The 13,042-nt window shown below is 39.6% G+C and overlaps 1 protein-coding gene across 1 annotated transcript; it reads right to left on the reverse strand.

Annotated features, from left to right (window-relative positions):
- Nucleotides 1-453: 453 nt before the first annotated feature.
- Nucleotides 454-3,405, reverse strand: prl2 (prolactin 2). The gene is made up of 5 exons (XM_079653773.1): nucleotides 3,309-3,405; nucleotides 2,858-3,042; nucleotides 2,357-2,464; nucleotides 1,971-2,150; nucleotides 454-817 (listed from the first exon to the last, which is right to left on the reverse strand). Exons 1-5 carry the CDS (start codon nucleotides 3,328-3,330, stop codon nucleotides 623-625), a joined length of 690 nt encoding a protein of 229 aa, XP_079509899.1. The 5' UTR covers nucleotides 3,331-3,405; the 3' UTR covers nucleotides 454-622.
- Nucleotides 3,406-13,042: the final 9,637 nt, after the last annotated feature.

The following is a 13,042-nucleotide window of genomic DNA, read 5'->3' on the forward strand; positions in this document are numbered from 1 at the left end:
ATTATTTAGTTGTTTTAAGTATATCTTCTATAAATTTAGAATTCAAGGTTTCTGCACACATCAAGTGTTCTGAGCCAAGACTATGCATTCATTGCACATTTTTATATTAATACAATGCTTTCATTCCCATATAGATTGAAAAAAGGAGTTGTTGGCTTTTGTAGTGAAATAATCGCCTTCTAACAATTACTCTTCCCACGTATATATGGCACACATTACATAACTGAGTGTTCTAAAAAAAAGCTAGCTGAACTTAAAGCAGTCAACAGAGCATCATAGTTGTATCAGTCCTAGTGCCTCGGGTTGAGAAATGCAGAGTATTGTAATTTTAGTGTGACAACATAAATCTCTTTCCCAGTGCCTCTGTGGAACAGACACAAATAAAACCTTTTTTTTTTTTTAAATAGTATTTATATATTTAAGAACAATTCCAGAATAACATTCATTCCATCCTGTCCATACATAACTCAAATAAAAATACCAGGCATGAAGTGAAGGGCGGGCAGAGTCTTTCAGTCATAACGGGCGTGAACATCAGTAAACATTCTGCAGATAAAAAACAAGCATTTCCATTCAAACGTGTTGATATTCCTGAAGTTAAACACATTGTTTTCCCAGCCTCCTAGCAACCATGATCGGGAACTATGCGACACTTGAGGATCTTCAGGTAGTTCTGGACCTTGTTGGAGTCTCGGCGAAAGCAGTAGAGCAGGTCATAGTCTTTCATCAGCCGCCAATCGGCACTGTCCGATGGCAACAAAACCTCGGGAGAAGCCAGGCTGGTGACAGAGTTACTGATTATCCCCAGCACCTGCATCTGGAGAGGGCACATGCACACATCAGCTTTTTATTCACCCTGATTGGTTGCAAAATAATAGAAACACCCGCTATTTATTCATTCCTGTCACCCATTTGGATTACAATTCTAAAATAGTTCTCACAAAATAAACAATACAATGTGATGACAGCAAAGCACACTCATAAAGTATTTTCATTAATTAATTAATTGGTTGGTTGGTTGGTTGGTTGCTTGATAGGGTGGTTGATTGATTGAGTGGAAAAAATCAATGTTTCTCATTAAGTTTATATTATACCCTTGGTTGGGAGGGTAAAATGTATTCCATCACAAATACTAATTACCTTGAAAAATTTAGTAAGTAATCAATCAATTCATCACGTCTTCAAAATAACCAAATTACCTTTCATTACTTTTTGATGACTTCGATATCAAATATTCAAATAAATTCAAGAAATAAAAGAAAATAAAGATCAATACAGCAAAGCATACTCATACAGTTTACCCCTGGGAGTAATACAATATTTTTGGTTGGTTAGTTGGTTGATCGGTTGGTTGCAGGGGCGGACTGGCCATCGGGACGTTCGGGACGAATCCCGATGATTTTTAGTCCCAGTCCGCCCCTGGTTGGTTGGTTGGTTGGTTGTTGATTGATTGATTGACATTTTTTTACTCATTGAGTTTGATTACTTCAATATCAAATATTCAAATAAATCCAATAGAAAATAAATATCAATAATGACTACGTCTTTCTGCAACTGTAAGGAAATACAGTTACCTTTCATTGTATTCATATTCCTGTTACATGTATTCCGTTACTTCCCGAGAATGATTATTATATTGTGATCTGAAGACATACGTTTATATGTTATTGGTTGGTCATTCTGGCCTACACAAAGAGAGATGTGGCAGGTAGTGTGCCCAACGTTTGGTCTCTTCCTTTCTTGCTTGAGGCTGAATGTTTAGTCTGAACAAAAGGTCACCCGAGGCTAAACTGTACAGTTTGGATTTGCCGCATGACATCATGAATCACAACCTGAGACCCAGACCGCTCAAAGCATTAACCACACAAATTATGGCATTTTGAGCACCATTGAATTAAACTGTTGGCATCTACACTTTAACTGCTAATGTAAACAACCATATCTTCTCCCTTTTAAAAGACATACAGTACCTTCTCAGCCACTTTCTCTACACCTTGGCGTAGCTCGTGCACCATGTCATTCATCTCGAGAGCTTTGTTGGAGCTGAAGTTGTTGAAGTCGTGGTGGTGAGCCATGCTCTGATGGAAATGCCACAAAGGATCCCTCCATGCAATCAGGAGCTTCAGAATCACCTCCGTCAGCTGCTCTCTCTGCAGGGACAACAGGACAGGTAGAGGCATCAGTGAATATTTTAAGTCATGACAGTTAGAATTGTATCGGTAGCAATACTTTTTGGTTAACTGGGGGAAAACCCTGTGTTCTATAAGAGACTAAATCAAGAGAAAGGAAAACTGCAAACATGATTTGGACAGCACATGCCGACTACAGGAAATAGCTTTTATAGAAGTTACTTTACCGCCATTCTCTGAGCGTTCTCCTTGCCATTTGGCGTGATGATGGTAGAGGTGTGACAGATGCGACCCACCCGGCCAATTTGATTCTTACTAGGCAGGAAGTACTGCTCCTGACAGGACGAACATGAATGCAAGGGCAAAATGTCAGAGGTCATCTTAATGTCAAATGTGGCTACAGAAAATAAAAATAGATTAATGGAATAGTAGAATGGTGTAGACTCAGTTGCCAGTTTATGATTACTTATTTTGTCCATCCTATTTATATTAATCAGGGTAGGGTGAATAATACAATCTCTTTCAGTATACAACAAAATGATTTAACTGAACATTAGCCTTAATGAGGACTATTATATTGGACTACATTAGGTTTACCCAATAAGCCATTTTATATAGTGTCTTATTGAGACTTAAGTATCCTGTTACAACATTGTATCACTTAAACGTTTAAAACACAATTTGATAAGCTTGGTCAGACAATGAGGAGCACGCATGAGGAGACTTACAAACTCGGAGTGAAGGTCACTTGAAATGCCGTGCATCCTGGCTGAGTGTTGGATGACCCGGTCAAACAGGTTATCCAGAGACAGGACGTGGCATCCAACCTGGCCATTTGTACAGATGGGTGCTGCACGCACGCTGGTCCGTCTGCTGGACAGACACACCGACAAAACCACCCACGCAAGAGACACTGTAGGAGAAAGACCAAGGGAAGAAAAAAGACACAATATAAAACCATGAAGACTGAAAAAAAGTCATGTCTTTTCCTTTGAAAGAAAGTGTGTATGTTTGTATGAGATGTCCTAAGGAGTGGGTTTTTCAAGGATGAAAACTCTAAAAGAGAATGAGTTAAAGAGATATAATCATAATGGAGTAGTAAAAATGGAAATGTGAAAAGGAAAATATATGATGACATGCAAAGAGAGACAGCTAATCATCTTTATTCGAAATAACTACCTGATCTGATGGTTTCAGGCATCCTGAAGGACGTCCCGTCTCAGAGCTGATGGCGGAGAAGCTTTTCTTCATATGAGGATCCCTCACTGACCATTTCCCTTTTTCACTTTCATATCAAAGAGAAAAAGAGAGGGGGGGGGGGGGGGGGGGGATGTCTTGTCATCCTGTATGTGTGTGTGTTTCTGTGTGTGTCTATCATGTTAGAGTAACCTCAGGCAGTCTTGGAGAGCGATCGCATCATCAAACTAGGACGTCATTCCAACAGCCACACCGGATTTCCTGTCATACCTATTATTAATATCTGCACGTCACCCAGCTAGAGAAAATGTGTAAACCAATGTCATGTCGAAAATATGATAACTGACTTCAGATTTGTATGTTAAACAGGACTCAGATTTGTAGTCACTTGGATTTCTTTTTATTGATCAGACAGTTATTATTATTTTTAGTGTGAGGGAATAGTTTGCCCTGCGTGTCCTCTTTCGTCCCTCTGACGATGATGCTCAGCTTTGGCACCATGCTTTCTAGCATTTTGTTGTTGTTACCAGTTTATGACGGGGCAACTCTCTGTCAGAGATAGTTATTGTTTTGGGACACCTGGAACACATCCTTCTCGGGGTGTAGATGACCCCGAGCCATAAGCGACAACAAAATAAGTTTCGGTGTCCCTTAGCTGTTCAGTCTATCACATTACATTACATGTCATTCGTAAGACGCTTTTATCCAAAGCGACTCATTCAGTACTGTGGACAATCCCCACAGGAGCATTTTGGGGTGAAGTGTCTTGCCCAGGGACACAACGACATGCTGACTGCAGTGGGACTCCAATTTGCTATCCCCTGATTCGAAGTCCAGCACACTATCCACCGAGCCACAGCCTCACTATCTATTGAAGAATGTAGATTATTACACTCTGAACTAGTTCAAACGTCGAAATACAGAAGGGTTCTTCAGAATTGATTGTGGCATCTCAACCGTGTGGTCGGCCCCGTGACATGTCTTGTGAATTCTCCGGCCGAAGCTCCAAATAAACCGTCAGTGTTTACCATCAAAGCTCCAGCTCTCCTCGTGTCTCTCTGAGTCCTGTCTCCAATTGCTTCAGAAGTTTCCCCCACATTTAGTATAAATTGTTTTCCAAAGCTGTAGATTATTTGTTTCTTTTTCAAAATAAGAGTTCATAATAGTGTCATCTCACCTATCCTTACTGTAATAAAAAGATATTGTGAAGTAGAGAAGTGTGTTGTGTTGCGTGCAGCCACTATTTACTTTGTCAAGGATTACATCTTCATAGTCACAATGTTAAATGGGTCAGTTTGGCTTTTTACCCGGAAAATTACCTTTCTAAAGCCACAGGACACTTACTGTTAGGATCTGTTTTCTTGCCTTTTTGGTTTTGTGCTATATTTCGTAAAACCCTCTCCTTGCTGTGTCTTGTTTCACTTCAGAGCTTTGAGTTTTCCCGCCTTTTTGTGATAGTTTGCTTCTCGCTGGTTTTCCTTCTTTGGGTTCCCTGTGGATTTGCTGTCCTTGTTCTTGGTGTCATCCTGACAAACAATCACAAAAATAAAAGAGGGAACAGAAAATTCAAAAAAACTAAATTGTGACCCTAAGAATGACCACATCTCTACTTATTCCAATCCAATCCATTTTATTTACACATTTAAAAACAACAGTTTGAAGAGTTGAACAAAGTGCTGTACATCAAGAACTGGATAAAAACATAGCATAAATACATAAAACACAGACAGGACATGAAACAAATGTAAAACACGAGACAATGAAACCAGATCAGAAGCCACAGACTGAGAAACTCTCCTACATGACGTAAAAACAATACAAAACACTAGTAAGATAAAAACCCATATTTCAAAGTACAAGTGTCACTTGGCCTGTAAATGCCAGGGAAAAGAAGTGGGTTTTTTAACTAGATTTAAAAACAGGCAGAGTTGGAGCAAGTCTAACCTGGAGGGGCAATTCGTTCCATACTGTTGGAGCTGCAACAGCAAAGGCTCTGTCTCCTCGCTGCTTTAGCCTTGATTTTGGGACTACCAGAAGTAATCTGTCAGCCGACCTCAGTGACCGTGTGGGTGTGTATGGTTTTAAAAGATCTGCCAGGTACGGTGGGGCTAAACCGTTTAGGGCTTTGTATGCGAACAGTAACATTTTTAATTGTATTCTAAAACTGACTGGTAGCCAATGTAAAGAGGCGAGTCACTACTGGGTTCAAATATTATCACCTCGGTCTTTTTTTCATTGAATTTTAAAAAGTTCAAGGCCATCCAGGCCCTGATGTCCTGCAGACAATCCAACAGACGTTGCTGAGGGTTTGGGTCATTTATTTTCAGGGGTATGTAGATTTGCGAGTAATCAGCATAAAAAGGAAATGAAAGTCAAAGCGCTTTATTTTAGCCAATGGGATGGAAATAAGAGTTCGGTATACATAATGTACAAAGTTGGCCTTGGACCTGTACAAATGTTCATGTCTATTTGCCCAGGCTTATGAGTCTAATCATTGACCATGGACCAATCACAACCTCGTATCAAATATTTGTGTGTTTAAGAAATGTCAGTTTTTTAGACTCAGTTGACTTTTTATTTTTGTAGGAACATTTACTTGTGGCAAAGGGCACTTGTTTTACTCCTCTGTGAGCTATGGTTACATTAGCAGGCACTCACATGGCTCGTGACTTCAGTGAGCTCACCACATCCACCCTTAAGATATTCATTGAAAATGGCTCCAAATCATACATTGAAAGAACTGTGTCTGATCTTTTAATAAACTTTGAAAAATCTACTTTTCTTTCTTTCTTGTGCTTTAATCTATGATTTATCAAGTTAAGTTTGATTTACTATCTGTGTTTTATTGTATTTTAGTTAATTTTATTTTTGGGTTTTCTTTTGTTTTAGATTCTAAATTAATGAATTGCCTTGGAGCATGAATGTCTGTGCCAAATCCACAGCATCATAGCGATGTAACCAACAGTTGTCAAGGTGTTGCCCTAAACAAAGCATAGACGGAGGCCTGAGGCTGGATGCAGAAACCAATTGACATTGCGTATCAATCAATCAATCAATCAATGTTTATTTATATAGCCCAATATCACAAATGTTACATTTGTATCAGTGGACTTCACAGTTTGTACAGATTATCAGTATGACAATACGACACCCTCTGTCCTTAGACCCTCACATCGTACAAGGAAAAACTTCCGGAGAAAACCCACAGTTTAAAGGGAAAAATGAGAGAAACCTCAGGGAGAGCAACAGAGGAGGGATCCCTCTCCCAGGACGGACAGACGTGCAATAGATGCCGTGTGTAAATTGAAAAGATAATACATTTGCAACATAGGTAGTCCAAATGTTTGGAAATGCATGTGTGTATAATAGGAAGATGAATCCACAAGGATATCCATCCAGGACTTATGATCCAGGACCACAGCCACGACTCAAGATCCAGGACTCGCGATCCATGACACAGGACCGCAGGATCATCCATGACTCCGGATCCCGGCGTATATAGACACCAAAAAGAAAGAAATTTGGGGAAGCTGGGTTAATCGGAACATGAGAGTACACAGGTATAGACAGAGAGAATGAAAATAATCCTAGCCTTGCCTACCTAATGGTTCATTTACCCATTGCCTTTACTGTCATCTCATTGAGAATCCTACTCAGCACATGTTACCGTCATAAAAATGCATTGAGGAAAGAAGAATTTTGAAATGTAATGGACCCGACAATGGAGAGACTTTTACACAGACAGCCTTTTAGGGGAACCCAAACACACCACGACATCCGGCATATGTCAGAGGTCGTTCATTGACGTCACCACTGTTCAAATGAGTTAGCATCTCCAACTCGCACATACACACATTTGTGTGCATTGCCCATTGGTCCTTTTTCATTCATTGAATTACTCTGGTTCTGATAGTAGATAGTAGAAAGTAGATAGTAGATATGTATAGTCATTCACTGGCATTATAAACATATTACTAAAATGTGTGTGTGGATAGACATTAACTGGATTCTGTTATCAAAGGTTAAAGGTTTCAGTAGGTAATATTGGGAATACAAACTATCTTCTCATACATTGCATAAAGGTACCTTGTTATCACGCAAAACAGACCTGTTTACAATAAGAATACTTTCTTGCCATAAAGAGAAAAGGTTAGTTTGGGGCAAACACATCAATACATAAACACATGTGTTTCACTCAAGGAAAGTTTTAGTGATGACGAGAGGCTGAGACACAACGTGACTGCTGCATGGTCTGGAACATAGTGTTGTTGGGCAGATGGTCTCGTGTTGTCATATTCAGACTGACCTGCAGAGTAACAGGGTGATTGTTACAGTCGTGCATGCCCACGGCTTAAAATCCTCGCAGACGATGACCTTTCACTCCATTTCCACGACGCAAGCTTCGTCTGTGATGACTGACCGCAAACTGAACCTTCCTCATTGTTTTAATCACCGGGTTTCTTTAGAAAGTTGGTCCCCTCATAGTCTAATCAGCAATATCGTGTATGCATTGATTAAGTTGAACAAAATGGATTTCTAACTATTTATTAATATAGGAAAAATATTTGTGATCACAAATTAAGAATGAAATAATTTGATGTAAATCCCTAACCCTCACCCTAACCCACCATGACAACTCTAAAGACACATTATATACATTTTACTTTAATTAATACAAATTAATTTAGATTCTCCTTTTTCTGGGAAATGTAATAGTTTGAATTTGGTTTTTATCTTTCAGAAACAAAACAGTTTTGAATCCTTTAACAAAATAAACTCGGCAACAATTTAATAGAAAAGAGAGACATTGGTCAGCCTTGAGGTACTGGTTTATTGGGATAAATCATTACACTACTATTTATGCCCTTGTAAAATTTTCATCACAAACATATTGTCAAAGTAATGTAAGGTCTCAACCCATATAGAAGTGAGTGTTTGACTGTACAAAGAAATCGTGAAATACAATGACTGCCTGTCTCTCATACTCATTTTCATTTTCATTAATTTCTTATTTCATAGTTTATATGACCCAATATGTATATATGCTATTTTTTTTAAATTAATTTCTTATTTCAGTTTTCCATCATTTTTATTTGTATCTTTCATTGTATCTTTGATGTTATTAATCTGTGTGAATCTCTGCTGTCCTGTTTTTCATCCTTATCCTGTTGCTGTCTGAACTACTGAATTTCCCCACAGGGATTAATAAAGGTCAGGGACGTGCACAGACATTTGGAGGGGCTATTGCTCTAAACTAGAAAAAGGGCCTCCCCCCACCCACCCGAAAACGTAAGAACTTTAAAAAAATGAAAACCAGGGAAATGTTTTGTTTTGCGGTCCATATCTCATTAACATCAGGAGAATACATCCCCAGCTGACCCAGAAAGCGACACAGGTTCTGGTCCAGGCTTTCGTCATCTCACGCCTTGACTACTGCAACTCCCTCTTGGCTGGTCTACCTGCATGTGCCATCCGACCTCTGCAGCTCATCCAGAATGCAGCGGCTCGTTTGGTCTTCAACCTTCCTAAATTCTTCCACACCACGCCGCTCCTCCGCTCCCTTCACTGGCTTCCGGTAACTGCTAGAATCCACTTCAAGACAATGGTACTTGCGGACCACGCTGCGAATGGATCTGGCCCTTCCTACATCCAGGACATGGTTAAACCGTACACCCCAGCACGTGCACTCCGCTCTGCATCAGCCAAACAGCTCGCTGCACCCGCACTGCGAGGGGGACCCAAGTTCCCATCAGCAAAAACACGTGGGTTTGCTATCCTGGCTCCAAAATGGTGGAATGAGCTCCCCATTGACATCAGGACAGCAGAAAGCTTACACATCTTCCGGCGCAGACTGAAAACTCATCTCTTTCGATTCCACTTCGAGCGATAGAACTATTAATAAAGCACTTGTATACTAATAAAGGACTGGCTTATCTAAAGCCAGTTGAGTAGCACTTGAAATGTTTTAGCTCTCTGAAACCTGATGTAATTATATGATTCTGTTTTCTTCAAGTTTGTACTTTGTTGGTCGAACGCACTGATTGTAAGTCACTTTGGATAAAAGCGTCAGCTAAATGCAATGTAATGTAATGTAATATCTAATGTTAGTAACTATTAACCTGTTAAGCCCCAAAGACCCCTTCGGCGGGTCTTTTTTTTTTCACGACACTGTGTCTCAGGGCATCTTAATATTTAAGAACCTATTAATGTGTTATACCAGATTAACTGGAAGAATCTCAGCTAACTGACGATACAAACTATGTTTACCAAAACAAAACACAAGTCTCATAAGAAGCATCTAAATGACCCCTGAACGAAAAATGCTAACGCACTTTGGCACAGAACTCAAGATAAAAGATACCCTTAATACTTATAATAGCTGCACATACAAGATATCCGATTAAAGCTGAGGTTCCACAGATTACATAGGTATAGTATCATCACTGAGCGATCCAAACTCGTGACAGGGTAAGCAAACACAGACATCACAACACGTACCTTTATGGAGCTTTTACGGGAGATCATCTCACCTTAGCTGTCAATCTGATCAAAAGACGTGTTCAATGGCGTTAAAACTAGAAAAAACGCGGCTGAATCGTTTAATCCATAGGTTGATAATGTGTCTGTTGCTTTGAAAAAATTATTTATAATCCATAATTCAATTTTTATGTAAAAGAGAGTAAAAGTTAGCTGCTAATTGTAGCCACCAGAGTTATCACAGCTTCCGGTTTCGGCTATGCTCACTCTCACTCCGTATTTGGTCATGTGTGAGTATGTTGGAGTTCCCCTCAAGCATTGGCTCTGACGGTTAGAAAGAGATGTCAATCATCAAAATCGACCAAGGGGGGCCAGAGATATGGAAATCCACCCAAATGACCCCAGAAGTGTTTTTTTGGTGCTAAATCTCACTAAAAAGGTCAAATTTCACTGGTTTTGCATCAATCTTGATACAGGGTACTTATTATATGTTGTAGTTTGGATTCCTAAAGCTTTTAGTCTACCATCCCATCATTCAAGGGTGGTTTTCACTATAAGTGATTTTTTTATTTTGGACGGACACAATAATTTACTTTTTTTTTACTGTGTTCAATCTGAATTTACTTTTTTTTTTTAAAACATCTATATTGATTCTGACACTTCTACATCCACATCACAGATGTAACCTTGCTTTGAGAAAAAAGATGATTAATTTAACCCTTTTAGAAGGGAAGATATGGTAATTTCTTCTGGGAATGTCTTTTCGAGCCTGAGACCTGAAAAACAGGCTCGGGGCTTAATTAAAGACAAAATGCGGACAATTATGTTTTAATTTAGTTTGACCATTGTAACTGGTGTATGCTTTACATACCCTAAAGGTAGGGTATGTAAGTTTGAGAAACCGGCTCGAGATACACTTTTTGTTATATTCCATGGAATACTCTCAACATCCCGAAAGCAATGAATATCTTAAGTGCTTTGACAAAAAATCCATTAAAAAATGTCATCTGTGGAAGCCATAGCGCTGTAAAAAGCACGACCAATCATTTTAGCCGGCCCGGCTAAAATAACTGGATGGCCTACCTGCCTGTCAGCCTTCCATCTGTGCACAAACTTATCTCGTGCCCTCATTGGTCATGTGTGCGTTAGTGTTGGAGGAGGGGCTCTATAAGGAAGAGGCAGATTTTTCTCCGGTCGTGTATTTTCAAATTCTAGCGATCTCGAGACATTTCTCAAACTTTCTAAAGCCACAGGACACGGTTTCTCAAACTTACATACCCTACCTTTTAATAAACTCACTAATTGATTAAACCAGTTCAATACGCATTACTCTTATTCTTATCATTCTTTATGAGCGCATGACGGTAAGGTATCGAATTACTTATTTATGAAGTATTCCATAATTTAATAACAGAGATGGTCAAACTAAAGTAGAGACATGGCAGAAATCCTACAATGAAGCGGGACAGTGAAGTGTTCTCCCGTATGTGAGAGAGGGCTATCAAGAAAAGAGAGAGAGTGGTGAGGGAGTTTACGGAAAAGATGAAAAGACACAGAAAGACAGAAGCACAATAACAAGTACATTTAGGTGATTTTTTTGTAAATAACCGACGGTGTCAAGAGGAAGTAAAGTCCCCTGGTTTGTCCCCTATAGGCCTATACTCTAACTGCCATGAGAAAACTCAAAATCAATTTAAGCATATTTAAAAACGGGAACATTTACGGGGACAGATTGACCCGAGGATTGGCCACCAAAGCCAAGTAGGCACATGATCACCATAGCCATATGATGCCCCGGACTCGGAGGGCTTCCCTTTGCTTTTCAGCTGTCAGATTGTAAACAAAGTCACGTGACTGGGGGCAGATGACAGCGCTGACAAGGTGTGCTTTATCGCAGCGAGACTCTACAATACTAATTGTGGGCTTATCATGTTTATTCGGCCACAACAGAAAAAAAGACTCGCTCTCTCCAGAGGGGCAGGTCAGCCAAAAAGTTAAAAAGGGCCGTTGCCCCGGCAACATTAGCCCGTACCTGTGCAGTGCACGTCCCTGATAAAGGTCAATCTTATCTTATCTGACTCAAAACAATCAGATGAATCTAAAATGTTTATTGTATTTTTACTGATGTGTGAATTAGCTAAATATGCAAATCAAAATAATGTAGTTATCCATTTTAAATGTAAGATTGGTCTCAAGTTATCAATGGATTGAGAATTAGTTTGATTTAGGTATTAAAGTAATGAATCCCTGGATCATTGTTGTTGCCATGTAATACATTTGCATACGTGTGGGATTCAATAAATAATATACAAATATTGAATTTGGAATATAAACAATAATTCCCAGGAGATTTTCCTGTGTTCTTTTCGGTGAGATGAGAGTAACAAATGCGTCACTTCCGGGCAAAAATAACGGCTCCGCCCACTTTTGGAGGAAAACAATGCTGTCAGTTGAACGGCGGTCAATACAAATTCTGAAGTTTTTGCCAATCCGATCAGAAATGTAAGAAAACCGGAGATTTTTGGATCTTCAAAGACCCCGATTCCAATGGCCAGACAGGCAAACAATTGCATTAAGCCATTAGAAATCGACGATCGGGCTCGATATATGGTTAAATATAGTAGTAGGCTATTTATTTTCATAGATGAGAGTAACATCTACGTCACTTTACGGCCCCGCTCACTTTTGGGGGAAACAACGGCTGTCATTTGAATGGCGATCGAGCCTGAAGCCACAGAGATCTTCTGTTACTGTCCTTTCTTCTTAGAGGAAGTACAGAAACACGTAACTCTGGATTTGTTTTAATGTTTGAGGTGCAATAAACGACACAGCAGCTTTTTGGCATGATAAAACTATTATGTTCTGCCTCACTCATGAGAGTAACAGATGGAGAAATTACAGCCTCGTCTACTGATTTTAATTTAACCATATACCAAGACCGATTGTCGATTACCAATGATCGAATGTAATTGTTTGCCTGACTGGCCATCGTAATCGAGCTCTTTGAAGATCCAAAAATCCACGGTTTGCAAAAACTTCAGAATTTGTATTGACCGCCATTCAAATGACAGCGTTGTTTTCCCCCAAAAGTGGGCGGGGCCGTAATTTTTGCCCGGAAGTGACGTAGGTGTTACTCTCATCTAAATGATCTCGTCTCATCATGGCTAAAGAGAGACTGATGTAGACGTGTAGACTGACGTATCTCAGACTCTCTTTGTCCACGTTAGCCAATGAGAGCT

The sequence above is a fragment of the Notothenia rossii genome, assembly GCF_949606895.1.
Source record: "Notothenia rossii genome assembly, chromosome: 10".
Classification (NCBI taxonomy): Eukaryota; Metazoa; Chordata; class Actinopteri; order Perciformes; family Nototheniidae; genus Notothenia; species Notothenia rossii.

Coding starts and splice junctions, on each gene's coding strand:
- prl2 (XM_079653773.1), bottom strand. CDS start 3,330: ATGCCTGAAACCATCAGATCAG. Junction 2,465..2,857: donor GTGACCTTCACTCCGAGTTT/GTAAGTCTCCTC, acceptor TCGTCCTGTCAG/GAGCAGTACTTCCTGCCTAG. Junction 2,151..2,356: donor AGAACGCTCAGAGAATGGCG/GTAAAGTAACTT, acceptor TTGTCCCTGCAG/AGAGAGCAGCTGACGGAGGT.